We start from the raw sequence: 27,892 nt of genomic DNA, 5'->3' as shown, positions 1-27,892 counted from the left end.
GAGATAAGTGACTCTCAGGTTTAAAATAAAGCGCAGCGATATCTCTCTTAAGCTTGGAGTACACGTGAGGGTTGTGTTTTCTATTCAGCACATCGTGCTGTTGACAAACGCCAGCACAGTACTTGAGGTTTGCAGCCGCTCTGCAGTTGCAGGGATGTTCGGAGATGCTGCTTAATTCAACGTCAGATCAAGTTTGATCAATATTCCCCCGCCGCTCCAATTGGAGGCGCATGTTCAAATCCCCGCCTCACTTCACCACCATCTTTGCCAGTGTGAAATAGTCCGATTTTCCTCTGGCAGAATATTTTATCCTCGCCTGGCTCATAACTGAAGCGTTTTGAACAGAGAGAGAGAGAGAGAGACAGGGGGGGAGCAGGGAAGGGGGCGAGTGGGATTTACATCCAAAGCGGTGCTCTTGCCTGTTTGAAGTCGGTTTGAAATCAGGGAGAAAATGGGACGACCTTTCCTGCAGTATGTCTTTCCGTTACTCAACGTGCTTTTTGGTGTAGCCTTGGGCGCTTTCCCCAGCAATGTCCAAATAGGTAAGCACCTCCTGTCTAGTGCAGAAATGTACATAAGAACTTCACATCGACTGCTGCTGCTAAGATCATAGATCGCGACTTTAATGTGGCCAGAAATGAAGCAAGTCCCTTGTAATTGGTGCTGCTTAAAATGGATTTGCCTTAATCCTAAAAGAAAGTTAACCTGCTTGAGTTTTATTAAATCACATCTAAGTAAATGAAATGTAACTGAACCGTTCTCATCTTGATGTAAGCGTCTCTCTGTACCGTGCTATCGTCTGAGGCAGTGAGTGAAAAGCGAGGTTTATGCGGCACAAGTCAATGTGATTTTTTTTTACTTCTGTACAGGCGGACTGTTCGCAAGAAGTACAGATCAGGAAAATAGCGCCTTTCGGTTCGGGATTTACCTTCACAACACCAACCCTAACATCTCCGAAGCGCCTTTCGCTCTCACTCCACATGTCGACAACCTCGAGTCTTCCAACAGTTTCTCAGTGACCAATGCTTGTGAGTACAGTTGATACAAGCTGCCCCCACCCCCCTCTTTATTTTGGTCCAAAGCATTGAAATTAAAACAAAATAAAAGTTATCAGCTGTTGCTGCTAACTATGGCAGGGGGAAACTAAATGAAAACCGTTAACTCTAAATTTCCCCAGATATCAACTTCGTGTAGAGTCCAAGCATCTTGTAACATACACGTAGCAATGAAACGAGCTGATCAGTCCGATATACAGCAGTGATATTAAAAGATGTAGCTTTCTGACTGTGTGTATGACAGGTGTAATGTATCGAATCGATATGGTTTTTATTTCTATTGGTGGAACTTTTATGTCATGCAGATATCGGAAATCTACAGTTCGCTATATTTAGATGAGCTTTTTTTCCCTCGTATCACGGAGTATTATACGTGGAGTATAGTTTGTGCACAATCGGAGCTATGCTGGACTCTACCAGCTGTAGTGCCGATGAAAAATGTCTCGGCTCCGTTTGCAGATTGGCTCCGACGCGTCCTCTTTTTTTTTATTTTACAGACTCTGCGGTTGTTGCAAGGTCCTCGCTCATTAGTAAACAGATCTCGAAGCACTTTGTTGCGCTGTCTTTTGAAAATAACCGCTGCCCACACCGCTTCCCACCTTTCTCCCGAACGCGGGGTGGGATGCGATCGGTGCGTGTGTGTCTGGTTGAAAAAAACCATCCCCCTCCAGGTCATCAGGAATAATATGTGGGACGGCAGCTGTGTCCCTACTGTCATCTCTTGCTCTGGTCAGACGTGTCTCCCTGCCTGAATGGAAAGACAGGGAGAGATATAGGCTGACAGGGAGAGAGAGAACACTTTCAGTGCAAACCCTAATTAATCTGGTGCAGACTCTCAGCTAAACCTATCCGGCCACTGGGTATCCGTGTCCCATTCATTCCCACTGCCCTCTTGTGTGTCCCACCAATTCGAGATGATTTGATTTTTTTTTGACATTTCTTTAATTTTCCAGAGCTCGGTCTAGGATATAGCAATCCTTAAGTGACCTTTTTCCTATTTTAATTGGGTCTATCCCGGCTTTTTTTTAAGCGCCAGATCGCTTCTGACAGACAATGAAAGGTTGCAATGTGGGGTGTCCTTAATAATGCAAACCCCAAAGTTTTCTCTCTCTCCTTTCATTTCTCCATTTCATTCTGTCACCCTCATTCTTTCACCCCCCTCCCCAGACACTCTTCCCTCGCCTTTACTTCCTGTTTGCCTTCCTTCTGGGGCCATCCCGGCACAAAAGTATATTCTATTCTCGAAAGTCAGATCTGTTTGCAGTAATTAAAGATTCATGGGAGCATGTGCTGTGCATACACTGCGGTAGGACTTCACATTTGAACGAACCAGCCCCATTGACTGTTGAGGTGCAGTTTTAAAGCTAGGAGGATTCATTCGCCAGCAGCTTTTGATTGCTGACTGTTGCTGGCGAGGCTGCTGTGTTTAATGCGCCAATTCGGAAGTTCTCGACATCACTGAACATTTAGCAAGTACCAAAGAATCATGGGGTGTGAAGTGCGTCCGCCCTACTTAAAACAAATGTGTCAAGCTGTTTAGATCATCGCATTGCAAACTTACTTGCAAGCCGCTTTAAAAAAAAAACACACACACAAAACCTGGCAGAGTTTCGTTGCTCATTCTTCAGATGATTGACATCTCGGTGCTGCCCAACAATGACCTTCTGTCCCTCCCTCTGCCTTGTCCTGTTCTTTCCAGCACTGGCGGGTTCATTGTCAGATTCCCAACAGCTGCAGTATTTTGCTTTCTGCACAAATGCACATCCCACACTCTTGATGGGACATGAACCCTAACCATCCCCGGGCCAAAATAAAGCAAGGAGTGCATTCCATCTGATCCCGAATTAAGCCAGTGTTAAGAGCAAGGAACAAGATGAAAAACGGTGGGGCGGTTTTGTTTTTACGGACGATAAATATCTTCCAACTATTGACAAGGGAGTTGGACTGTATGGGTGTCTGGAAAAAAAACTATCCGGCAACCTATCAGGGTAGAGATTGCTCAGCGGTTTATAAATAAATCAACCCAAGCTTGCTTTCTGTTTGTACAATTTCTCAGAAAAATCACAGGAAAATATAACATCAAAATTACCGTGATTATCAGAGAATATTATTTCAGTTGGGAGGGAGGGTTAAATGTGTCAAATTGGTTTTAAGTATGTTGTTTAGTACATACAGTAGCATAAATACAACAGCCTGTTAGGGAAACGTTTTATTGCACTGCAACAGGATCGTCACAATGTCGAGACTATAAATGACCCCCAGGGCCCCGGGATGTAGGACAACATGCAATCGTTCCCCAGGGCACACTGCGCTGATTTGCAGTTTGAAGGCGAGATTGTACTGCTGTTATGCGAGGAAAGCGAAATCACCTTGACACAAAAATGATCAAAGATCCGGATGACCCAGAACCCAAGCACCCGCAGAAACTCCTGCTGTCTGCTTACAAACCTGTGTACTTGTGTATCCCGTGTGACTTGCTCATTTCCACTACGTGTTCACATCTAGGCAGAATAGAGTCCCTTGTGTGGCATCTGGAGATTTGCAGATGTGCATCTTGCACACATTCTTCAACAGTTTTAACGCAAATAAAAATGTGCAAATGACTGTATCTATCGCACTAACGCCGAGTATGAAGTTTCTTCCAATCGGAATCTGCTTCATCTTGCCTCTTTGTCGCTAAAGCAGAGACAAAGTTGCTCATCTCTCATTCTGTCACTTAACTAATGGTGTGAAACCTAGTTCCTTCGGCTGTGCAATCGCCTCTCTCATTCTCCTGTGCTTGGTGGGTAAACATTGTGCTGCTGCATCTTTGACTGGTATTCCTTTCCAACTGCCACGAGCATTTTTCAACAAAATGCATTTATCTGGCGGGAAATTTGTACCTTCAATTTACGGCTGGAGGTGGGGACATCCAATTCACAACATTTATGAAGATGGTCAATTAATTTCCCACATAATTTCTTAACTCTTATCAAATTTTGTAAATGGCTAGCTATTTTCCAATTTCACTTCCCTCTTCAATTACAAGAACATTTAATGGTGCTTGTGATGTATTTCAGTGCTTAATCTGAAATTTTGAAACCCACATCACGTAATGTAGCAAGTCATTAATGGTTAACTGGCAATTTCCTCCTTTTAGCATTAATTGGATTCATTGTACATATATTTACTATGTGAGCACATCCTATCGCAAAAGCCTAAAAAATTAAAATTCCAGTTCTCGATATTAACAGAAAAGGAAACGTATTTGAAAATCACTGTAGCATAAGCAAAGATGTTTAATTCGCTTATGTAGAGCCTGGTAGGTCTTGTTTTCGCAATCATTACAATTACCCTTCAGCACAAACTGGGCAAAAACACAGCTAATCGATTGTATGACTGCTATAGGACATCATCAATGTGATGAGGCTGAATGAGAAGTGATAGCAAAGAAGACTGATCTTTCTGTCTGCACAAATGCATATTAAGAACTGTTCTAAATTGCAGACCTATTGCTCCTACTCATTGGAGTGAGGTTCATTCATCTTTGTTTAAAAATGGCACCAATTTTGACAGACCTCACTCTTTAAAACAATGCAGTTTAAATTGGTCTTTCTCAATAGTTTTCACTTTGTTTCACTTTGAATAAACTAGAATTTTTAATGGTGTTTTCGGGGTTCTTTATAATTCCATTGATTTGTGTATAAAACCACACACTAGTCGTCATGCTTTCCTGCATACCTTATCTCTAAAATATTCACATAAGAAGGTAAGCTGTAATTATAGTTTTGAATGATTTGCATGAGCGAATATGTAAGGAATTAAATCCATACATTTTGTTTTTATCATACTAAGCTATCAGTTTTGATTTTTTAAAAAATCATAAATAAAATTAACCTTTGGCCATCTACTATTGAGCAAACTGGTTAATAATGAAAGGGTGGTGATTTAATGCCCAACTTCTTGAAATGCAAATATTTAATAGCTGTCTGGGGGTGCAAGAGATGGTCTAGTGGTATTGTCACTTGACTAGTAATCCAGGTATCCAAGTAATGTTCTGGTCCAAATTTCAAATTCCATCAAGGCAGATGGTAGAATTTGAATCCAACTTAAAAAATCAGGAGTCAAAGCCCAGGACTATTAACCAATGGAAGGGGGGGTGGGGGGTGGGGAGAAGGACCGAGACTGATGGGACACCTAGCATTGACTAAAGTACCAGAAATGACAACAGCAAACGCAGCCCGATCAGCCTTGCAAAGTCATCCTTACTAACTTTTGGGAGCTATTACCAAAATAAATGTCAATGACTATGACATAGTCATGGAGGATCATGCTTTACATAATGTCTCAGACAAGGCCACACTATTTTGAGGTATGTCACACCCAGCAAAGGTGGCAACAGGTGGGAGGGAACTCCCCCAAGGAGTTCTCAACATTCATTCGGAACCTCAGGACATCAGGTTCTGCCTGCTGCAATTGCATCTGTCCATTTCAGTATCAGTAAGAGTGATTACCACTTGTGGAGATAAAGTCCCATCTTCACATTGAGAATGCCCTTTATCATTGTGTGGCACCATCACTGTGCCAAATGGGACAAACTTCAACAGATGTAGCAATTCAAGTCTCATCGATCTCCATCCTCAACACATCAGTGCAAAAATAATGCCGAAGCATTTCAACAATCTTCAGCCAAAAGTGCCATGTGGATGATCCATTTTAGCCTTCTCCAGAGGTCCCCAATATCACGAATCCCAGTCTTGAGCCACTTTAATTCTCTTCACATTATATCAAGGAATAGTTAGAAACATTGGATATTGCAAAGACTTTGCACCCTGAGATAATTCTAGCAAATGTTCTGAAGACTACTGGTTCAGACCCTGCCGCGCTCCTAGCCAAGTCATTCCAGAATAACTACAATGCTGGCATCTACCTAACCATGGAAGAAATTGCCCAAGTCTGTCCTGTATGTAAAAAGCAGGACAAGTTCAATCTAACCAATTCCTGCCACATTAGTCTACTCTCAATCATCAGTAAAGGTGTGGATGATGTCTTCAACAATACTATGAAGAAGCACATGTGCAGCAAATTCAGCTCACTGATGCCTAGTTTGGATATTGCCAGGACCACTCTGTTCCTGACCTCATTTCATGAGGGCGGTGCTGAGCTGGAAGATTGGAACTGTGATAAGGTGGGGGGAGGGGAAGTCAGGAAACTGGTGAAATCCACATTGATTTCATGGGGTTGGAGGGTCCTGAGGCAGAAGATGAGGCTTTCTTCCTCCAGGAATCAGTGGTAAGGGAGTGGCGATGGAGGAGGCCCAGGACCTGCATGTCTCACCAGAGTGAGAGAGAGAATTGAAGTGTTCAGCCACAGGTGGTGGAATTGGTTGGTGCTGGTGTCTCTGAGATGTTTTCTGAAGTGCTTTGCGAGTAGGCGTCCGGTCTCCCCAATGTCGAGGAGACTGCATTGGGAGTAATAGATACAATAAATGACGTGTGAAAGTGCAGGTGAAACTTTGATGGATGTGGAAGGCTCCTTTGGGGCTTTGGACGGAGGTGGGGGAGGAGATGTGGACGCAGGTTTTGCAATCCCTGTGGTGGCAGGGAAAGGTGCCGGGAGGAGAGGGGGAGTTTTTGGGGGGGACGTGGACCTGACGAGGTAACCATGGAGGGAATGGTCTTTACAGAAAGTGGATAGGGGTGGGTAGGGAAATACATTCCTGGTGGTGGGTCCGTTTGTATGTGGTGGAAATGGCGGCGTATGATGTGATGTATACAGAGGTCGGTGTGCTGGAAGGTGAGGACCATGGGGGTTCTGTCGTTGTGATTGGAGGTGTGGGGTTCGAGGGCGGAGATGCGGGAAGTGGATGAGACACACACTGGAGGGCATCATCAACCACATGGGAGGAGAAATTGCGGTCTTTAAAGAAGGAGGCCATCAGGTGTGTTCTGTAGTGGAACTGGTCCTCCTGGGAGCAGATGTAGCTGAGGTGGAAGAACTGGGAGTAAAGGATAACATTTTTGCAGGAGGCATGCTGGGAGGAGGTGTAGTCAAGATAGCAGTGGGAGTCAGTGGACTTGTAGAAAATGTCAGTGTTGATTAGATGGAGAGGTCCAGTAAGAGGAGGGATGTGTCTCAGATGGTCCAGGTGAATTTAAGGTTGGGGTGGAATGTGTTGGTAAAGTGGATGAACTGTTCACCCTCCTCGTGGGAGCACGAGGTGGCACTGATGTAGTCATCAGTGTAGTTGAGGAAGAGGTGGGGAGTGGTGCCGGTGTAACTGCAGAAGATAGACTGTTCCATGTAGCCAATAATGAGGCAGGCATAGCTGGGCCCATGCGGGTGCCCATGGCCTACCCCTTTCGTCTGGAGGAAGTGGGAGGATTCAAAGGAGAAATTATTGAGGGTGAGGACCAGTTCAGCCAAACAAATTAGTGTGTCAGTGGAAGGGTACTGTTGGGGATGTCGGGAGAGGAAGCAATGGAGGGTTTGGAGGCCCCCTGGTCAAGGCGGATGGAGGTGTAGAGGGACATGTCCATGGTGAACCTGAAGCATTGGGGGCCGAGGAAACAAACGTCTTGGAGGAGGTGGAGGGTGTGGGTGGTGTCCTGAACATATGTGGGGAGTCCTGGACCAGGGGGTATAGGACAGTATCGAGGTATGTGGAGGTGAATTTGGTGGGCAGGAGCAGGCTGAGATGACAGGTCAGCCAGGATAATCAGGCTTGTGGGTCTTGGGTAGGAGGCAAAACCTCATCTTCACCATAGACAGTCTATCTTCCGGAGTTACACCGGCACCATTCCCCACCTCTTCCTCTGCTACATTGATGACTGCATCGGCACCACATCGTGCTCCCACGAGGAGGTTGAACAGTTCATCAACTTCACCAACACATTCCACCCCGACCTTAAATTCACCTGGACCATCTCAGACACCTCCCTCCCCTTCCTGGACCTCCCCATCTCCATCAATAGTGACCAACTCAACACGGACATTTTCTACAAACCCACTTACTCCCACAGCTGTCTGGACTACGCCTCCTCCCACCCTGCCTCCTGCAAAAGTGCTATCCTGTATTCCCAATTCCTCCTCCTCCACTGCATCTGCTCCCAGAAGGAATTGTTCTATCAGAGAACACACCAGATGGCCTCCTTCAAAGACCGCAATTTTCCCCCTCATGTGGTTGATGATGCTCTCCAGTGCATCCCATCCACGTCCTGCACCTTCGCCCTCAAACCCCACCCCTCCAACCACAAAAAGGACAGAAACCCCTTCCCACCGCCGATCCTCACCTTTCTTCCCCCATCCTCCATTATATATCGCATCATCCTCCATCATTTCTGCCATCTACAAATGGACCCCACCACCAGAGATATATTTCCCTCGCCACTCTTATCCACTTTCCATAAAGACCGCTCCCTCCGCTACTACCTTTTCAGGTCCATGCGCCCCCTCACAAACCACCCTCCCCTCCTGCCACCGCTAGAATTGCAAAACCTGCACCCACACCCTGCCACTCACCTCCGTCCAAGGCCCCAAAGGAGCCTTCCACATCCATCAAAGTTTCACCTGTGCTTCTACACATGTCATTTATTGTATCCATTGCTCCCAATGCGGTTTCCCCTACTTTGGGGAGACAGGGTACCTACTCACAGAGCGCTTCAGTGAACATCTCCAGGGCACCCAAACCAACCAACCCCACCGCCCTGTGGCCAAACACTTCAACTCCCCCTCTTGCTCTGCCAAGGACATGCAGGTCCTGGGCCTCCTCCATCGCCACTCCCTTTCCACCCAATGCCTGGAGGAAGAACGCCTCTTCTTTCATCCTTGGACCCTCCAACCAAATGTCATCAATGTGGATTTCACCAGATTCCTCATTTCCTCTCCCACTCCTTAACCCATTCCAACCTTCCAGCTCAGCACCGCCCTCATGACCTGTCATACCTGTCTTTCTTCTTTCTCACCTATCCGCTCCACCCTCCTCTCTGACCTATCACCTTTACCCCCACCTCCATCTACCTATTGCATTCTCAGCTACCTTCCCCCAGCCCCACCCCCCTCCCATTTATCTCTCCACCCCCGAGGCTCCCAGTCTCATTCCTGATGAAGGGCTTTTGCCCAAAATGTTTATTTTCCTGCTCCTCGGATGTTGCCTGACCTGCTGTGCTTTTTCCAGCACCACACTCTTGACTCTAATCTTCAGCATTTGCAGTCCTCACCTTCGCCTAGGTAATCAGAGAATACTCACCTCTGGTCAGTGTCATACTTGGCACAATGTAAGATGGTTCCGGTTGTTGAAGGACAGTCATCCCAGCTCCAGGACATCTCTGCAGGAGTTCCTCGGTAATGTTCTTGGCCCACCATCTTCAGTTGCTTCATCAATGACCTGATCATATGATCAGAAGTGGGAATGTTTGTTGATAACGCCAGAGTGTTCAGCACCATTTGCAACTCTTCAAATACTGAAGCTGTCTATGTCCAAAAGCAATAAGATCTCAACAGTATCCAGGCTTGGGTTGACAAGCGGCGAGTAACATTCACGTCACACAAGTGCCAGACAATGACCATTTCCAACAAGAGAGAATTTATCCATCACCTCTTGACAGTCAGTACAATCACCATTATTGAATCCTTGAAATATATCACTGTTCCTTCAATGTCATTGGGTCCTCCCTAACAGCATAGTTGGTCTACCTACAGCATATCAACTGCAGCAATTCAAGAAGGCAGCTCATTGCCACCTTCACATCACAAAAAGGTATTATTGACTTGTGTTTTTCACTGGTACATATAATATTTTCATTCTTGATAAAGGTGAAATTGTGAAAGTTAATCTTCTTAGTTACTAACAAAAGGAAAGTCTGGATAACTATAGTGCCCTGCATATATTACATCTGGGATTTTCCTCTGATTGTCCAGTGGTTTGATAACTATTGCGGTAAAAATTCTTGAGGCACATCAATCGTCATTAAGCTCTGATACTTAATTGTACTAAATGGAAAGTATAAATTATTCAGCTGATTTCTCAAACTCCCACTAATCCTGGTCAGGAAAATGCATTCGGAGTGAAATGACATCGTTGAAAGTCCCACTCTGTCCAAGCAGCTAGTGCAATGGCAAAGTGTTTGAAAAGTAAGAGCAAAGTAATTAAGAATGTCTCACCTTTTTTTACACACCTTAAAGCTGTGAGCTGTGGAGTGCTTTCAGAGTAAAATGGTTAAATAGGTGAATCTGAACTTCAGTTGAGGTTGGCAGCCTGCAAATTTAGCCTCCAAGGCAGCAATATTCATTTTGTATCACTGTAGTAATGGTGTCTAGCTGACAAACATAAGGAATATTAACTTAATAGCAACCTCTGCTGGAGTTCACACATTCACTTACTGAACTCTTGCACTGAATATAATACTGTCATGTTTTCCAATAACCAGAGTGAAAGGAGGTACTCTTCTCAAACCTAGAAGTGTTTCCACATGGTTCATAAATCCATCCTAATCATGTCAATTCAACATTTTCAAGTAATTATAATCATAAAAGCACTGTGTGTTGGAACAATTCTGATTCAACAGTGTGGGAGTATGAGTAAACAGCCAGAGAATCGACTGCTTTACTTAGGTTATGAGTTCTACTTGTATTATTGTAGCCTCATTACTTAGCTTGTGCTGCTTGAAGTGTCAGTTTGCATCTTCCTCCTGTTTCTCTCTCTCCCAACCTGAAGTAAGATGAATATACCTTATGATATTCTGTATCCATTCATCATATGGTTGGCTGGCTGGAGAACCTTGAACAGGTGCTTGTCCACTTAACAGCTTGGAAGCAACTAATCATATTTTATCATTCATAAATTTTACCTTTTGTCACAGATTGAGCACTTTCATAAATAGTACACATAGGAAATGATCCTTTATTGTCCTAAATGTATTTAAAAACAAAAGTCTAACTTCAATAATTCAAATCTTCTTGGATAATTGCCAACCTTGATAAGGTGATTTCTTTATCAAGATTCTAGTTCTTGAAAATTGAGATGCTGAAAAGTAGGCGAACAGTTTATTCCAAAGCTGTAGTTCGTGTTTTCATAAATGATAAGATAACCTATTTTAACAAATTGCCAATTTTAATTTCGAATTTGCTTTATAGAGTATATGCATGTTTGTACAATTGAACAACAATGGAGCTTCCTACTGACCTTGTAGGTTAATGTAGAGTTTATTTGTGGTGCAGAATATTACAGGCAAGGGAAACTAATGTTTAGATTCTGGTTGACAATCAGTTAGTGCATGCTAGCAGGAAAAACAGTGTGGCACTACAGATAGTTACAATGTCCCCAGAGAAAGGAAGATTATGTAAAATATTTGACCCAGATTTCTTGCTACTCAGTGAATCAGAGAGTCCATTCATAAAGATTGATCAGGAGAAGACAAGACCGTGTCTGACAGTGATACCTCTCACACTGTGAATGAATGGTCAAATATCCTGCAGATAATCAGTATCTAAGCTCTCTATTGACGACTAGAGATCTTAGGCCAGGTACCCTGGAAGGCTACCATTGCCTAAGAGAACTGAACCCCAGGATGAGTAGCTAGCATTAGTTGAGGAAACAAAATAGCTATTTTGAAATGATTTCTATGGTCCACATATGAATAAATATTGCAGAAGTTTTGCCTCATTGTACCTTCATCGAGCAAAGACGTCATCAGCCTCTGGGTAAATTAAAAAAACGTATTAGTGCATCCAGCAATGTGTCCATAAAAAGACTGTTTGTTTGTTTTTGTGCAGTTATTCATCACCCAATGAACTGAGAATGTTTTGGGGGGGAGGTGGGGGTGGATTTTCTTCAACCTGTTTAATGAATTTTGCTAGTCAAGCTTCTTATAGCTTTCAGAACTGAGCTTAGTGGAAATACACTTGCATTCATATATTTAGCTTCCTCCAAATTAGTGTCATGTCAACAATTTAAAATATTGTACTGTTATTTTTCCAAACTTGGAAACATGTTCTGAATTGAAGATACATTATGCATCATGTATTTAGCCATGAACAGTACAATTTCCTCGTCTGACTTATCAATTGAATCATCAAAGATGATACAGTTGCAACTTAAATAGTAAATAAAAATACATTTTGTTTCAAAAATATTTCTTGTACTGGAAGATTAAAAATGAATTTGAGCTTAATACACCTGTTAGTTTCTATTGATACTTTTACCTCTGCTCATATTTTGACAACATTTTGTGATATTTAGACATTCTTGTTTCTAACACTAAACCTAATCCAGTATATTCTTTAATCAAATGCGTAAGGTAACTTAAAGCTCATTTAAAATATGTATATAAAGCATGAAAGAAGTCATGTTTATGGTCACACAAGCTCCTCCATTATATCCTCAATTTCATTTTTCAAGCACATCACAGCAATGTATTGTATATCAGAAAAGATCAGCAACAAAGACTTGTGATAACATGATATCTTATACCTTTTGAAACATCTCAAAGTGCTTTGCATAAAGTGAAATACTTTTGATGATTTTAATATTGTCTGAAGTACAGCACTAAAAAATAGTCATCCTGTACTGCAATGGATTGTCGTTTTAGATTGCACATTCCAAATTGTCTATGATAATTTAACATTAAGGTGTATCACTTCTTGGTTTGAGAGAATTCAGTGTGAGGATACAGTACATTGCATAAATGGACAGTATTGTTGATCATTTGCAATCTAATTAAGCTTTAAGTTCTAAAATCTGTATTTTTAGTAAAATTTTGCAATGTAAGTTTTATTGATGTTGGATTTGAAGATACTTTTGTGGAAACAAATCTTGATTCAGGTAACAAATTTGTGGTTTATATAGACAAAAATTGAAAGCAAATGTTCTTAAAAGCAGGATGGAACATTGCAATTTTACGTTAAAATCAGGCATTACCTGCATACCTGTATAAGATTGCTTAATAATAAAATGTTGAGCACCCCGTTTCATTTGTCTGTAAATATTGATACCATGAAGCAGGCTATCTATGGAAGAAGGTTGATATCCATGCATATGCTTACAGCTTATAGGTATTAGTGTCTACTGTGTGATTAGGTTACTCTTTTGTTTCAAGTTATTTACCATAATTGGTTGAAATTTTATTAATTCACAAATTTCCTATCAAACCTTTGAATTTATATATGCTACCTCGGGTTTTTTTAGGCTATTGTACTTTACGTTTTGGAACAAAGAACATTACATCACAGGAACAGGCCTTTCAGCCCTCCAAGCCTGCACCGACACAGATCTTCTATCTAAGTCAGCCATCTATTTTCTAAGAACCTGTATCCCTTTGCTCCCTGCCCATTCATGTATCTGTCTGGTACATCTTAAATGACGCTATCGTTCCTGCCCCTACCACCTCCGCTGGCAGCGCACTCCAAGCACCCACCACCCACTGTGTGAAGATCTTTCTACGTATATCTCCCCTAAACGTTTCGCCTCTCACTTTGAACTCGTGACCCCTAGTATTTGAGTTGTCCACCTGGGTATCCACCCTGTCTACACCTCTAATGATTTTGTAGGCCTCGATCAGATTCCCCCCTCAGCCTTCTTCTTTCCAATGAAAATAATCCTAATCTAATCAACCTCTTCTCATAGTTAGCACCATCCATACCAGGCAACATCCTGATGAACCTCCTCTGCACCCTCTCCAAAGTATCCACATCCTTTTGGTAATGTGGTGACTAGAACTGTATGCAGTATTCTAAATGTGGCCAAACCAAAGACTTATACAACTGTAACATGACTGCCAACACGTGCTCAATACCTCATCTGATGAAGGAAAGCATGCTGTATGCTTTCTTGATCACTCCACAGACCTGCGTTGCCACCTTCAGAGAACAATGGACCTGAATATCTAGATCTCTCTGTACATCAATTTTCCCCAGGACTTTTCCATTTACTGTATAGTGCGCTCTGGAATTGCATCTTCCAAAATGCATCACCTCGCATTTGTCCAGATTGAACTCTATCTGCAATTTCTCTGCCCAACTCTCCAATCTATCTATATTCTGCTGTATTATCTGACAGTCCCCTTCACGATCTGCTACTCCACTAATCTTAGTGTCATCTACAAACTTGCTAATGAGGCAACCTGCACCTTCCCCCAAATCATTTATGTATATCACAAACAACAGTGGTCCCACCACTGGTCACAGGTCTACATTTTGAGAAACTGCCTTCCACTACTACTCTCTGTCTCCTGTTGCCCAACCAGTTCTCTATCCATCTAGCTAGAACACCCTGCACACCATGAATCTTCATTTTCTCCATCAGCCTACCATGGGGAACCTTATCAAATGCCTTACTAAAGTCCATGTATATGATATCTACATCCTTTCCTTCATCAATCAACTTTGTCACCTCTTCAAAGAATTCTATTAGGTTTGTAAGACATGACCTTCCCTGCACAAAATGATGCTGCCCATTACTGATAAGCGCATTTTCTTCCAAATAGGTATATATGCTATCCCGTACTATCTTATCCAGTCAGCTTTCTGACTACTGACGTCAGGCTCACAGGTGTGTAATTACCTGGATTATCCCTGCTACCCTTCTTAAACAAGGGGACAACATTAGTAATTCTCCAGTCCTCTGGGACCTCCCCAGTGTTCAAGGATGCTGCAAAGATATCTGTTAAAGCCCCAGCTGTTTCCTCTCGCTTCCCTCAGTAAGCTAGGATAGATCCCATCTGGACCTGGGGACTTGTCTGTCTTAATGCCTTTTAGAATACACAACACTTCCTCCCTCCTTATGCTCACTCAACCGAGAGGACTCCAAGATCGATCCCTAACCTCAACTTCTGCCATTTCCCTTTCCTCAGTGAATACCAATGCAATGTACTCATCAAGAATCTCACTCATTTTCTCTGACTCCACTCATATCTTTCCTCCTTTGCCCTTGAATTGGCCAACCCTTTCCCTAGTAATCCTCTTGCTCCTTATATATGAATGAAAGGCTTTCAGGTTTCTCTTAACCCTGTTCACTAATGATATCTCATGCTCCCTTTTAGCCCTCTTAATTCCTTGTTTCAAATTGGTACTACATTCCTGATATTCATGCAAAGCTTTGTCTTCTTCAGTCACCTAGACCTTATGTACGCATCCTTTTTCCTCTTAGCTAGTCTCACAATTTCACCTGTCATCCATGGTTCCCTAATCTTGCCATTTCAATCCCTCATTTTCACAGGAACATATTTCTCCTGAACTCTAATTAACCTCTCTTTAAAACCTCACACTTATCAAATGTGGACTTCCCTTCAAACAGCTGCTCACAATCGATATTCCCCAGCAACTGCCGAATTTTGGTGTAGTTGGTCTTCCCCCAATTTAGAAATGTCTTCCTTTAGGACCACTTTCATCTTTATCCACGAGTATTCTAAAACTTGACATCACTATTCCCAAAGTAATCCCCCACTGAAACTTTGATCACCTGGCCGGGCTCATTTCTAACACCACATGCAGTATGGCCCCTTCCCGAGTTGGATTACTTACATATTGCTCTAGAAAACCCTCTTGGATGCTCCTCTCAAATTCTGTTCCATCCTGACCTCTTATACTAAGTGAATTCCAGTCAATGTTGGGAAAGTTAAAATTTCCAATCACCACCACCTTGTTGCTCCCTCATCTTTCTATGATCTCTCCACATATTTGTACCTCCTATCTGTTGGGAGGCCTGTAGTACAATTCCAGCATTGTTACCACAACCTTCTTATTTCTGAACTTTGCCCATATTGCCTCACTGCATGAGTCCTCCATTGTGCCTCCTTCAGCATAGCTGTGATATTTTCTTTGACTAGTAATGCAACACCTCCACCCCTTATACCTCCCTCTCTATCCTGCCTAAAGTGTGAATATCTGGGGTATTTAGTTGCCAATCATGCTCTTCCCTCAACCGATTCTCAGTAATAGCAATCACGTTTTACTGCCATGTACTAATCCAAGCCCTAAGTTCATCTGCCTTACCTACTATACTTCTTGCATTAAAACAAATGCACCTCAGACCACCAGTCCCTCTGTGTTCACCCTCCACTTCCTGCTTATTCTTCCCCTTAGTCACACTGACTTCGTTATCTAGTTCCTTACAGGCTTTAGTTACTACCTCCTTACTATCCACTGACCTCCTCATTTGGTTCCCATCCCCCTGTCACATTAGTTTAAATCCTCGCCAATAGCATTAGCAAAAGCACCCCCAAGGCCACTAGTTCCAGTTCAGCCCAGGTGTAGACCATCCAATTTGTAATAGTCTCACCTCCCCCAGAACCAGTCCCAAAATCTCAAAAATCTGAACCCTTCCCTCCTGCATCATCTCTCAAGCCACGCATTGATCCTGAATATTCTATCATTCTCACTCGGACTAGCACGTGGCACTGGTAGCAATCCTGAGATTACTATCTCTAAGGTCTTACTTTTTAACTTGGTTCCTAACTCCCTAAAACTTCGTATAGGACCACATTCCGTTTTTTACCTATATTATTGGTGCCAACATGCACCACGACAACTGCCTGTTCACCCTCCCACTTGAGAATTTTCTGCAGTTGATCTGCAACATCCCTGACTTGTGCACCTGAAGGCAACATGCTATTCGGGAGTCTCTTTTTTGACCACTGATATACCTATCTGTTCCCCTTATGATTGAATGCCCTATAACTACAGCCCTTCCCTCTTTTTCCTGCCCTTCTGAACAGCAGAGCCAGCCACGGTGCCATGAACTTGGCTATTGCTGCCTTCTTCTGGTGAACTATCTCCTCTAACAGTATCCAATACAGTACACCTGTTTCGGAGGGAGATGACCACAGGGGACATCTGCACTGCCTTCCTGTTCTTTCTCTTCCTTTTGGTCACCCGTTCCCTTTCTCTCTCAGCAATCCTGAACTGTGATGTGACCAATTCAGTAAATGTGCTATCCACGCCCCCGTCAGCATCATGTATGCTCCAAAGTGAGTTCATTCACAGCTCCATTGCTGTCATGCAGTCTAACAAGAGCTGCAACTGGATGCACTCCTTGCACGTGAAGGGTTAGGAACATTAGCTATGTCCATGAGCTCCCACATTGAGCAAGAGGAACATAACATGGGTCTGAGATCTACTGCCTTTTTGTTATGTATTTGTTTTTAGGTTCTGTATTACAAACTATTTTGTAGTTGAAAGTGTTCTCCCTTTGTCACAAAGAAAGCCAACATTCTAAATTCCATAGGTATCCAGGCAAATTTAATGTTTTCAAGAATCAAACATAAACCTTCTTTAGTTGTTGTTTTTTCCTTTCTCAGTGCCTTTTGGGTGACCTTGTTTGACTGACAAAGGCAGTGGAATGACACAACTAGATTTGGATGTTATTGGCCAAATAAATTTATTGAACAGGAAATAAAAGGTGTGAATAGAACTGGTGACAACAGTTATCGTCAATATGAAACTCAACAAGCTACTCGTGATGATCTTAGTGATAAACTTTGAGATAAGAAATATTCTTACATCACAATTCCTGGTTATCATTTTCACTGTCTGAAGAGGTTTGCTTGACTATGTCTAGAAATATAAGGAAATCCTTAAAAAAAAAGTATCATTTAAATCCCCATTCCCACTTTAGCCATTTCACTTCAGACAAATCTTTGTACCAATTGTATCACAATAGGCTCAAAATGTTTTGTTTTGTGATTTAGGTTTTTTCTAACACTATGATCCAAGTTTTCCCAACAAACTCATGATGAAATACTTCACCATTATTTATTGTGAAGGCAACTTCAAGCAAAGAGTAAATGAATGGTTAAGTTCAGCGTGAATTCAAAATCAACTGACTAACTGTGCCTCTATACTATCAGCTTCTCATTGTCTGTCTCACCATTAGAATAATTGTTTTAAACTCTCTTGGGTTGTAGGTGCTGCTGGCAAGACCAGCAAAATTGCCAGTCTCTAGTTGTCCATGACCTGAGTAGTGTACCAGGTCATTTCAGATGACAGTTAAAAGACAACCACATTACTCTAAATGTGGAATCGTATGTAAATCAGATCAGGTAAGGATGGTAGTTTCCTTCTCTGAAAAGCATTAATGAACCAGATGGCTTTCCATGACAGTCAATGATCATTTCATGGTCACCATTACTGAGATTGACATTGAATTCCAGATCTTATTAGTTAAATGGCACATAGTTGCTGGTATTTACATGATAGACAGGAGCAAAACTTATAAGAATCTTGTCTTTTTCAGTCTAAGAGCTGTTTAATAATTTGATAATTATTAGCTACTGCAAAATCCTCTGACGCAGAAAATTAATTATTACAACTGTGGCATCTCATTGCTTGTGTATTATTTGTGGCATGTTTCCGACACTCGTCTCTCTTAGCAATCACATTGTAGTTATGAGGCCCTCTCCAGGACTTGAGCACAAAGATCAAGGTTAACGCTCCAGTGCACTATTAAGGAAAGTGCTGCACTTTTTCAGGTGCAATCCATTGGATGGGATGGTAAACACCCTATCTGCTGGATGTAAACTGTGTTCTTATAACAGTGACTACACTTCAAAAGTATTTCATTAATTGCAAAGATTTTTAAAACATCCGCTGGTCATGAAATGTAAATCCGAGGACAGATGGTGATGTCACCCCAGAAAGAGTTGGTGGTGAACACGTCCCACCATTCATTTACAGCCAACAGGCATTTAACATTGTAAGAATTATTTTTGATAGGAATCAGGTCCTCTTCCCCTCATCCAAACTGAAGTCTTGGCTCAGATTGCTGCCAGACAGTCTGATCATCTGGCAGCTCTAATCTTAGCAATCTCACTTGCAGCAGCGATCAGGATTGGGACTGCAAGATATTCTAGAATCAGGTAAGTGGGGAGGAGGAGGGTTTTGGCGTTTCAATGAAGAGATCAGTTTGTTGTTAGCTGCTCAAACTATCGAAGGTCATTTGGGGATGTCTTGTCTCCCAAAGTATGCTGCTTGGTTGTGGTCTTTTAAGCATGAATGTTTTATTTATAGCAATATATATACATACATTGAATGTTGACATGAGGTTAGAGCTTCTGCCCCATTCTAGATCTCTCTAACTAGTCATGTGAATATGAAAGTCCTCATGACCTGTCCTACCTGCCAATCTCCCTTCCCACCTATCTGTTCCAACCTCTCCTCTGACCTATCACCTCCATCCCCACCCCCATTCCCCTATTGTACTCTTTGCAAAATTATTGGCTTGAAATCATGCTGTGTAATATTAGGAGCTGAATATATTTTAACAGTTGGATTATTATCATTTCTTGCAGTTAGTGCACAGAGTAAAATCGCATTAGGTGATATTAGCAAACAGACTTGTTAATGCAATTGTATGCGATTTGTTTCTCTTCTACTTTAATCATTTCTTTAACTGCTTAATAAATGAATTAGAATGTTTATTAAGGTGACCCACAATATGGTTTCAGATCAATGCATGAATAAATATGGATAAAATGCACAATCTTCCATCAATTGTGCATCTAACTAAAGAAAGTGATGGTAATGAAGCCATTTTTCCTTCTTAAATACGTATCTTATTATCTCACAATTCCATATTCCAATCGAGTTATGTGCATTCTGTGGAAACGTAAAAAAAGTAAGCAGTTTCAAACTTTGGGGCTTTGCGGATCGTCTTCAATCCATAGGTTGAACTTTGCATCCTAAACATCCAACATAATCAGTGGGGCAAGAACAGTATTTTGGTCAGGCTCTTACCAAGGAAAGAATGGAGCAACAGGGTCATGGCAACTGCTCTGCCCAGGACCATTAGAAACGACAGAAGGTGGTATGCACAGCCCAGATCATCATGGATGTGAACCTTCCATCCACGGACTCCATTTATATGGCTCGCTGCCGCTGAAAGGCTGCCAAAATCACCAAACACTCATTGTACTGCGGTAATGACCTCCGACAACCTCTTCTGTCAGGAGACAATACAGACACCTGAACACACGCACCAGCAGATTCAGGAACAGCTTCTTCCTGGCTGTTATTAGACAGATGAATGGACTCTCTAACCTCAAATAATTGCTGATCTTGCCTAGTGCACACCCTGTGCAATTTAACCTGTATGCCTCTATCTAAGTCTTTGTTGATGTGTACAGTCTTGCTTACTATGATCTGCTTGTGCTGTTCATAAACAAAGCTTTTCACTGTACCTTGGTACTGGTGACAATAAATCAATCAATCCATCAATCAATCAACAATCATCCTAGATTTGTTGTGGAAAACTCATAAATGCCAATTATAATGCAAAATTAACAGAAACCTGCTTGCAAGTTACTTCCATCTTTTGTTGAATGAATGGAAAGAGCAAAAATGGACACTGATTATCTACATATGGATAATAAAAATTTCTTTCCTACTAAAGCTGACATTAATTACCATTAATGAATGAAGCTTCCTTAATGGTTTCCTTCAGAGTTCTTGCACAAAACAAGATACAGTTTATTATCAATTGTTGGAGATAAGCTTTTTCACCAGTTCACAGTGTCTATAGTGAAGTAAGACATTTCATTCAGAGTCCACATATAAATATCATTGACATCTATGACCCTCCCTTTCCACTATCTGTTGATCTTGTTCTCTACCAACACAACTTTTTTTCTATTAAAAACAGGAAGTTATCATCTAATTACTGCAGAATCAAAGCTTTATAGATCATGTTTGATTGCCACTCTGCTAGAACAGTGGAATAAGACTTAGAAACCCAAATTTTGAAACTAACAGCAGCGTTTTTCTCAGCCACGTGGAGGCAGATTTTAGCAGGTGGAAGTTAAACCTCCTGAGATTGATGTTACCGTAATCTTCTGGCAGGCCCCTCATCTATTACTGAATAAAAAATTCAGTAACTGTACCACCATTATCCCTAATCCAACTTGCACAGAACATTATCAGTTGACCCAGGAGTGTATATTGACAGAGCTTCCTTAATAGAGAGATATTTTTTGAGTCTGGTGAGAAGGCAATTGAGCTGATGTAAAAGGCATCTTAAAAAGCCTTTTGAACCCTGGGTTCTTTTTTTCCCAACAATATACAAGTTCCATTTTGCATGTGCACCTGTCCAGGGTTACCATGGTGGGTGCACTTGGAAAGAATATCCTGAATGAAATTGACAACTTAGAAAGTCTTTGATCAGTTACATTGAAGATCTCCAAAAACAGCCAGATGAGACGCTGCTGTACAAAGCATTCCTTTTCACAGAGAAAGCTACCACTGCTTGACAGGTGATCAGCAATATCTTGGAGAAGACTTCATCTACCCATTAATTTTCATCCTACTTGATTTATTTTCCATTGAGTCAAAATGGACCTGGGTTGAAATGGATAGTTGACAGCATCATGTCAGTTGAGTTGGTTAAAATTGACCCTATACTCCTCTTTTGCTTAAATAAAATATTCAAAGTTTGTGAGAAGATTTGTAGCTCGGGTGCTCATTGTTTACTGTTCACCAAGCTGGGAATTTGTGTTGCAGACATTTCGTCCCCTGTTAAATAGTCAATAGGTGCAGGAGTAGGCTATTCTGCACCACCATTCAATATGATCATGGCTGATCATCCTTAGTTAGTATCCTGTTCCTGCCTTATCTCCATAACCCTTGATTCCACTATCCTTGAGAGCTCTATCCAACTCTTTCTTAAATGAATCCAGAGACTGGGCCTCCACTGCCCTCTGGGGCAGAGCATTCCACACAGCCACCACTCTCTGGGTGAAGAAGTTTCTCCTCATCTCTGTCCTAAATGGTCTACCCAGTATTTTTAAGCTGTGTCCTCTGGTTCGGCACTCACCCATCAGCGGAAACATGTTTCCTGCCTCCAGAGTGTCCAATCCTTTAATAATCTTATATATCTCAATCAGATCCCCTCTCAGTCTTCTAAACTCAAGGGTATACAAGCCCAGTCGTTCCAGTCTTTCAGTGTAAGGTAGTCCCGCCATTCCAGGAATTGACTCGTGAACCTACGCTGCACTCCCTCAATAGCCAGAATGTCTTTCCTCAAATTTGGAGACCAGAACTGCACACAGTACTCCAGGTATGGTCTCACCACGGCCCTGTACAGCTGCAGAAGAACTCTTTGCTTCTATACTCAATTCCTCTTGTTATGAAGGCCAGCATGCTATTAGCCTTCTTCACTACCTGCTGTACCTGCATGCTTACCTTCATTGACTGGTGTACAAGAACACCCAGATCTCCTTGTACTGCCCCTTTACCTAAATTGATCCCATTTAGGTAGTAATCTGCCTTCCTGTTCTTGCCACCAAAGTGGATAACCATACATTTATCCACATTAAACTGCATCTGCCATGCATCTGACCACTCACCTAACCTGTCCAGGTCACCCTGTAATCTCCTAACATCCTCCTCACATTTCACCCTGCCACCCAGCTTAGTATCATCAGCAAATTTGCTAATGTTATTACTAATACCATCTTCTATATCATTAACATATATTGTAAAAAGCTGCGGTCCCAGCACTGATCCCTGCGGTACCCTACTGGTCACTGCCTGCCATTCTGAAATGGAGCCATTTATCACTATTCTTTGTTTCCTATCAGCCAACCAACTTTCAATCCAAGTTAGTACTTTGCCCCCAATACCATGTGCCCTAATTTTGCTCACTAACTCCTATGTCGGATTTTATCAAAAGCTTTCTGAAAGTCCAGGTACACTACATCTACTGGATCTCCCTCATCCATCTTCAGAGTTACATCCTCAAAAAATTCCAGAAGATTAGTCAAGCATGATTTCCCCTTCATAAATCCATGCTGTCTCAGACCTATCCTGTTACTACTATCCAGATGTGTCGTAATTTCATCCTTTATAATAGACTCCAGCATCTTTCCCACCACTGAGGTCAGACTAACTGATCTATAATTTCCTGCTTTCTCTCTCCCACCTTTCTTAAAAAGTGGTACAACATTAGCCACCCTCCTATCCGCAGGAACTGATCCAGAATCTATCGAACTCTGGAAAATAATCACCAACGCATCCACGATTTCTCGAGTCACCTCCTTCAGTACCCTGGGATGTATCTTAGGATAATCAAAGCAGCGGTTTTTAAATGTCTCTCTATTAAGGAAGCTCTGTAAATATACACTCCTGATAATGTCTTTTGAAAGTTACATAAAGGATAATGGTACAGTTGCTGAATTTTTTATTACTGTACAAACATGGGGGAAAATCTTGATAATTCAACAAATCATATCAAGATATGGGTCTGCAGATACTGTCCCTCCAGGATCAGGTGGCTGCATTTGAAAACCTATTTTAAAGTGTTTTGTTTTTATTCTTTATAAAGAAGATAAAATCAAGTTTGAGTAACCAGTTACAGGTGAACCTTGATTATTTTGTTTGCTAAGCTCATTCCAAAGATACAGCTCTTCGTTATACATTAATGGCTGAGTGTTAGGTTCGTCAGATTGTTTTATGTCATAAACTGTCCATAAAACTAATATCTACGAAACGTGTTTATTTTTGCTCTTCTAAATCTGTGGTATCAAATTCATCCAACGTTCACATGAATCATGTTTTAAATAATTTATAATGCAGAAGGCTCATTTATTATACGTATTACAGTTTATCATTCTCTGTAAAACAAGCTACTTAATTTGAAAAATATACCTTGCACAGCTCTGGTACTGCTTCCTAAGGCTTTCATTATAATTCTACAGAGTGTTATTAACAATAGTTGGTAAAAGCATGTTCTACAGACTGGCAAGGATATTCATCACTCAGAGGGTAATCAACTGTCACTGCACAAAATGAAGAAGGAAATGAAAAATATTAGATTAACAATTAATTTTATGGAGAATCAAAGCAATGTCATTGAGGAGTGTGTTCTACATAATTGCAGCCTTCACAAAGTCCAACAGCACCAAATGTGTTTTCTTTAAAACATATTGCAAATGATTTATTGTTATTTACATGAACTTTACCTGAAAATAGCATGATTTATTAATTATTAATCTCCAGTATGATATACTGAAATACTCATGAGGAGATAGGATTTAGGCATATCACAAAAGAATTTTAATAAATGAATTTTTAATGTATATATTATGTACAGTGTTTTTCTCAAGTGTCCATTATACTCCAGACAAGATTCTTAAGTGTCAAAAATGTCATATTTATCTCACCTGAAGCTTACATTTTTCAAGCATCTGGCAAACAACAAATGTTTGTCAGCAAAAGCCGTTCAACTCTGCCTGACCATACGATCTGTTTTGAACTGTTTTCCGTAAGACAGTACCTGAGTGAAGGTATTCAGGGTGCATGTTGTCAGATAAACTTTACAACCAAAGTTGTGTCCAGACCAGCCATCCATGAGTAAAATTTGAGAAATCACCTATAAACGTTGGTTTGTAAAATTTGAGGAAAACACAGATTATTTCTGTTTTCTTCAATCACGATATGTTCAGAATGTACTTAGCCTCTTTGCTATTTACAGAATGGCTGCACTTCAAGTCAATTTATTGTATGTAAAGCACTTCGAAATATTTCTTTGAAAAGTCAGGGGAGACTATGGCATTGTTGTAATCTAAAGGCCCAGCGTAAAGCTCTGAAAACCTGGTCAAATTCAGCATGGTAGCTGATGGAACTTAAATACCTGATGGTATTAGTGATGGTGACATGACAACTGTTGATTATTTTTAAAAACCCATTAGGTTCACAGAAATCCTTTAGGGAAGTACATCTGGCCTACATGTGACTCCAGACCCTTAGAAGCCTGACAATTAACTGATCTCTGCAAGCCTCAGAAACATCTAAGCTCTGGAGGAGTCTTGACTAGGTGGATGTTGAATGGATGTTTCCTTTCATGAAAATCTAGAGCCACAGGTCATAATTTAAATGTAAGGTGTCACCCATTTAAGACAGAGATGAGAAAACATCTTTTGTTCCTCAAAGAGTTAAGAATTTTTTTGAATTCCCTTCCTCAAAAATCTTTAAATATTTTTAAGGCAGAAATAGGTAGTTATCAAGTGTATGGAAGATTAACAGTGATATGTGGGAATGTAGAGTTGTGATTGATTATTGAATGGTGCAGCAGACTCAAAGGGTTAAATGATCTACTTTTGTTTCCTGTATGCTCAGTTACAGGGCAATTAAGGATTGTCAAATTCTGGCAATGCCCCCATCTTAAAAAAGAATAAAGTAAAAAAATTGCAACTTTTTGTATAGGGCATCTTGAAATGAATTGTAACTACAGATGACATCAACAGTCATTTATGTCGGATGTTCTGCAGAGCTGTTTGAAAATTATTCTCTGTTGTGCCTTTCATCTTGACGTCAGTGATGTGGTGAAGGACAAGATTTTCTGTCACAAGTAGTTTTTATTATTTCTTTTGCATTGAATTGTCCACTTCTGTTTCAATGTCTCAGTATTGCTAAGTTGAATATTGAAACATAATCCTCAGCAAATCATTTTATGTTAAGGAATAAAAGAATTTCTAATGATTTGTTTTGTCAGTATTTATTTGGCTTTCTCCAGTTCATGAATTGCTTGTATCAAAACAACAAGCTATTGTTCATAAGGACATTTCCACTTATTACCATGAAGAAATTAGTGAGGACAGAAACTAAATTAATTCCTGAAGGTACTTCAAATATTAGTTTGTTAACTCCATTTTATTGTAACTTAAATGCTGGTTAGATGTGCGAGCTGGATTTGCCCTGTGAAAAATATATGGCATTATTGGAGAATGCAATCAAAATTAAAGGTACTCTTGTTACCTTTTGAGGGATTCATTAACAGATGCACCCGATTTTGCTAATTCATTCATTCCGTTGGGAATTCAGAAGAATTTTTGATCCTGTTTTTAATTTATTTTATCCTTTCCTTCTCTCTGCTGTTCTTTCTTCATGATTTTCAAGCAGTCTCTGAATTCCTTGTGTCTTTTTTTCAGTAAAAATGTAATTTTTAACATACCTTTCAGGTCTAGCTGTGAAGAACCAAACTGCATTTTAGTCAAGGCTTTTTTTGTATATTTAATTAATTCTTTTGGCAAAGTAAAAATAACTGGTGAGAATTGAGTTTGCAGCATTAGTAGAATCCAAGTGTTGCTGTATGTGCTTAGAAATTGGAGCAATTTGTGCTATTTGTATGTGCCTGCTTAATGATTTTATGGAAATATCCTCAGATTATTCTTCTATCTACATTTCACTGTAACACTAAGTTAAAAATCGATTCATATTGAAACAATGTATACACTACTGAAAGTAAACTGTCTTGCGGGCACAGAACTTTTTAGCAGAAGAAACATGTTAGGAAAATGTGTAAAATACAAACAACTACAATTCAGTTCAAACCAGAGAATAAGCAAGAATAATGTGTTCAAATACAGTTCACAATCCAAGTGAATGGCATTAGCAACACAATCATTTTTTATTAAAAATAAGATGTTAATCATATTTATATTATTGTACATATGTCTAGATGTTTAGGAAAAAGAATAACTATTTGGGATCTGTGAATAAGAAATTCACATTTAAGTGTCCTTCCTAGAATTATAAGTTTCATGAGTTCTCATTTGACAATTCATTTTGTTTGTGTCAAAAGTTAAATTAATCCCATCCCAGTCTTATTCATCAGTGTCTGTTTGACAAGCATGTTACAGCCTGACTGTTGAACTCAGTAGACAGTTGCATTGTCACAGTGACACAGCCCAGGAAGATATTCAGCTTGATCAATAACGTTGAATGGATGCTACAATTGAATTGAGTGCCAGGGAGAAGGAAACTCTAATTTGTTTCTATCCTGATTGTTTTTCACTGTTATTTAGTGAAAGGTATGTCTGTATTTGTGAATATGGAATTGATACAACAGAATTAGGTTTGTTCACGTCAAGCTGACCTTGTCTTTGTAAGCTCAAGAAAGATCACATGAGTTAAACATTGAAGGACTGCCAGTCACCTATCTGACTCCACCCTAGTATGAACTAGGAGAGGAGACCAGGCTCCATATCTTCCAAACGTTTATGAATCTCACTGAGATGAGTAAAATGTTATCCCTTGCAGCAGGTATGAATAATTCAGCCAGAAAAGATCATTATTCTTTTGAGCTTTGACCACACTGAGTACACTTTTGGATCAGGGATTAAGATATCAGAGCCTCATCCCATTTGATCAATTAACAAGCAAACGTATTGAATGATAGAGCAGGCTTGAGAGGGCTGCTCCCAATTTATATGTCCATTTCTTAGGGTGTCACTTTCCAAATGAGAGATCTTAAATTGAAATGCCATGTAATTGTTCAGGAGGATTTCAATGATCCAATGAGATTTGTTTTAAAAACACAGCAGTAGTGTTTTCCCTGTGTTCTGGCTGACACCATCCTTTTTAGATCTGTCAGATTTTTGTGTACAGCACTGGATGCCATTATTGGAAGGATGTGAACAAATTAGAGACAGTAAATAAGTAATTTACAAGAATGATTCCAGGGATGAGAAACTTCGGTATGAGGATAGATTGAAGAGGTTGAGACTGTTTTTCTTGGAGAGAATAAGGCTAAGAGAAGATGTGATACAGGTTTACAACATCATGCATGTTTTAACAGAGTAGGTAACGAGAAACTGTTCCGGCTTGCAAAAGGATCAGGAAGTAGACAGAATGGATTTAAAATGATGTGCGAAAGGATCAAACTGATGCAAGAAAAGCCTTTTTCATACAGTAAGTACTGAGGGTTGAGAATGAACTGCCTCGAAATGTGATAGAGGCATATTCAATTGAAGCATTCATGAGGATGTTGGATGACTATTTGAATAGGGTATGGGGAAAAGCAGGAAATTGGTAAAAGGTCATGATGGTCATTTGGAGAGCCAGCACAGACATGATTGATGAAATGTTCCTCTTCC

The 27,892-nt window shown here is 40.8% G+C and overlaps 1 protein-coding gene across 6 annotated transcripts in view; it reads left to right on the top strand.

Moving 5' to 3' along the window:
- The first annotated feature begins 221 nt into the window (after nucleotides 1-221).
- gria3b (glutamate receptor, ionotropic, AMPA 3b) overlaps nucleotides 222-27,892 on the top strand; it is a 351,500-nt gene continuing 323,829 nt past the window's right edge. For 3 of the 6 annotated variants that reach the window (XR_011964134.1, XM_072595312.1, XM_072595314.1), the window contains exons 1-2: nucleotides 223-542; nucleotides 870-1,028. Coding sequence is in view for 5 of the 6 variants with exons in the window: in XM_072595312.1 (XP_072451413.1) it covers nucleotides 452-542; nucleotides 870-1,028 (250 nt within the window). In the remaining variant the exon portion in view is untranslated. Of the gene's footprint in view, nucleotides 543-869; nucleotides 1,029-27,892 lie in introns of all 6 variants that reach the window. The other 3 variants (XM_072595316.1, XM_072595313.1, XM_072595311.1) reach the window with 2 other exon arrangements.

This window comes from Chiloscyllium punctatum, chromosome 25 (genome assembly GCF_047496795.1).
Source record: "Chiloscyllium punctatum isolate Juve2018m chromosome 25, sChiPun1.3, whole genome shotgun sequence".
NCBI classification, from domain to species: Eukaryota; Metazoa; Chordata; class Chondrichthyes; order Orectolobiformes; family Hemiscylliidae; genus Chiloscyllium; species Chiloscyllium punctatum.
The sequence above is the reverse complement of the archived record's forward strand: the minus strand, read 5'-3'. Positions and strand labels throughout refer to the sequence as shown.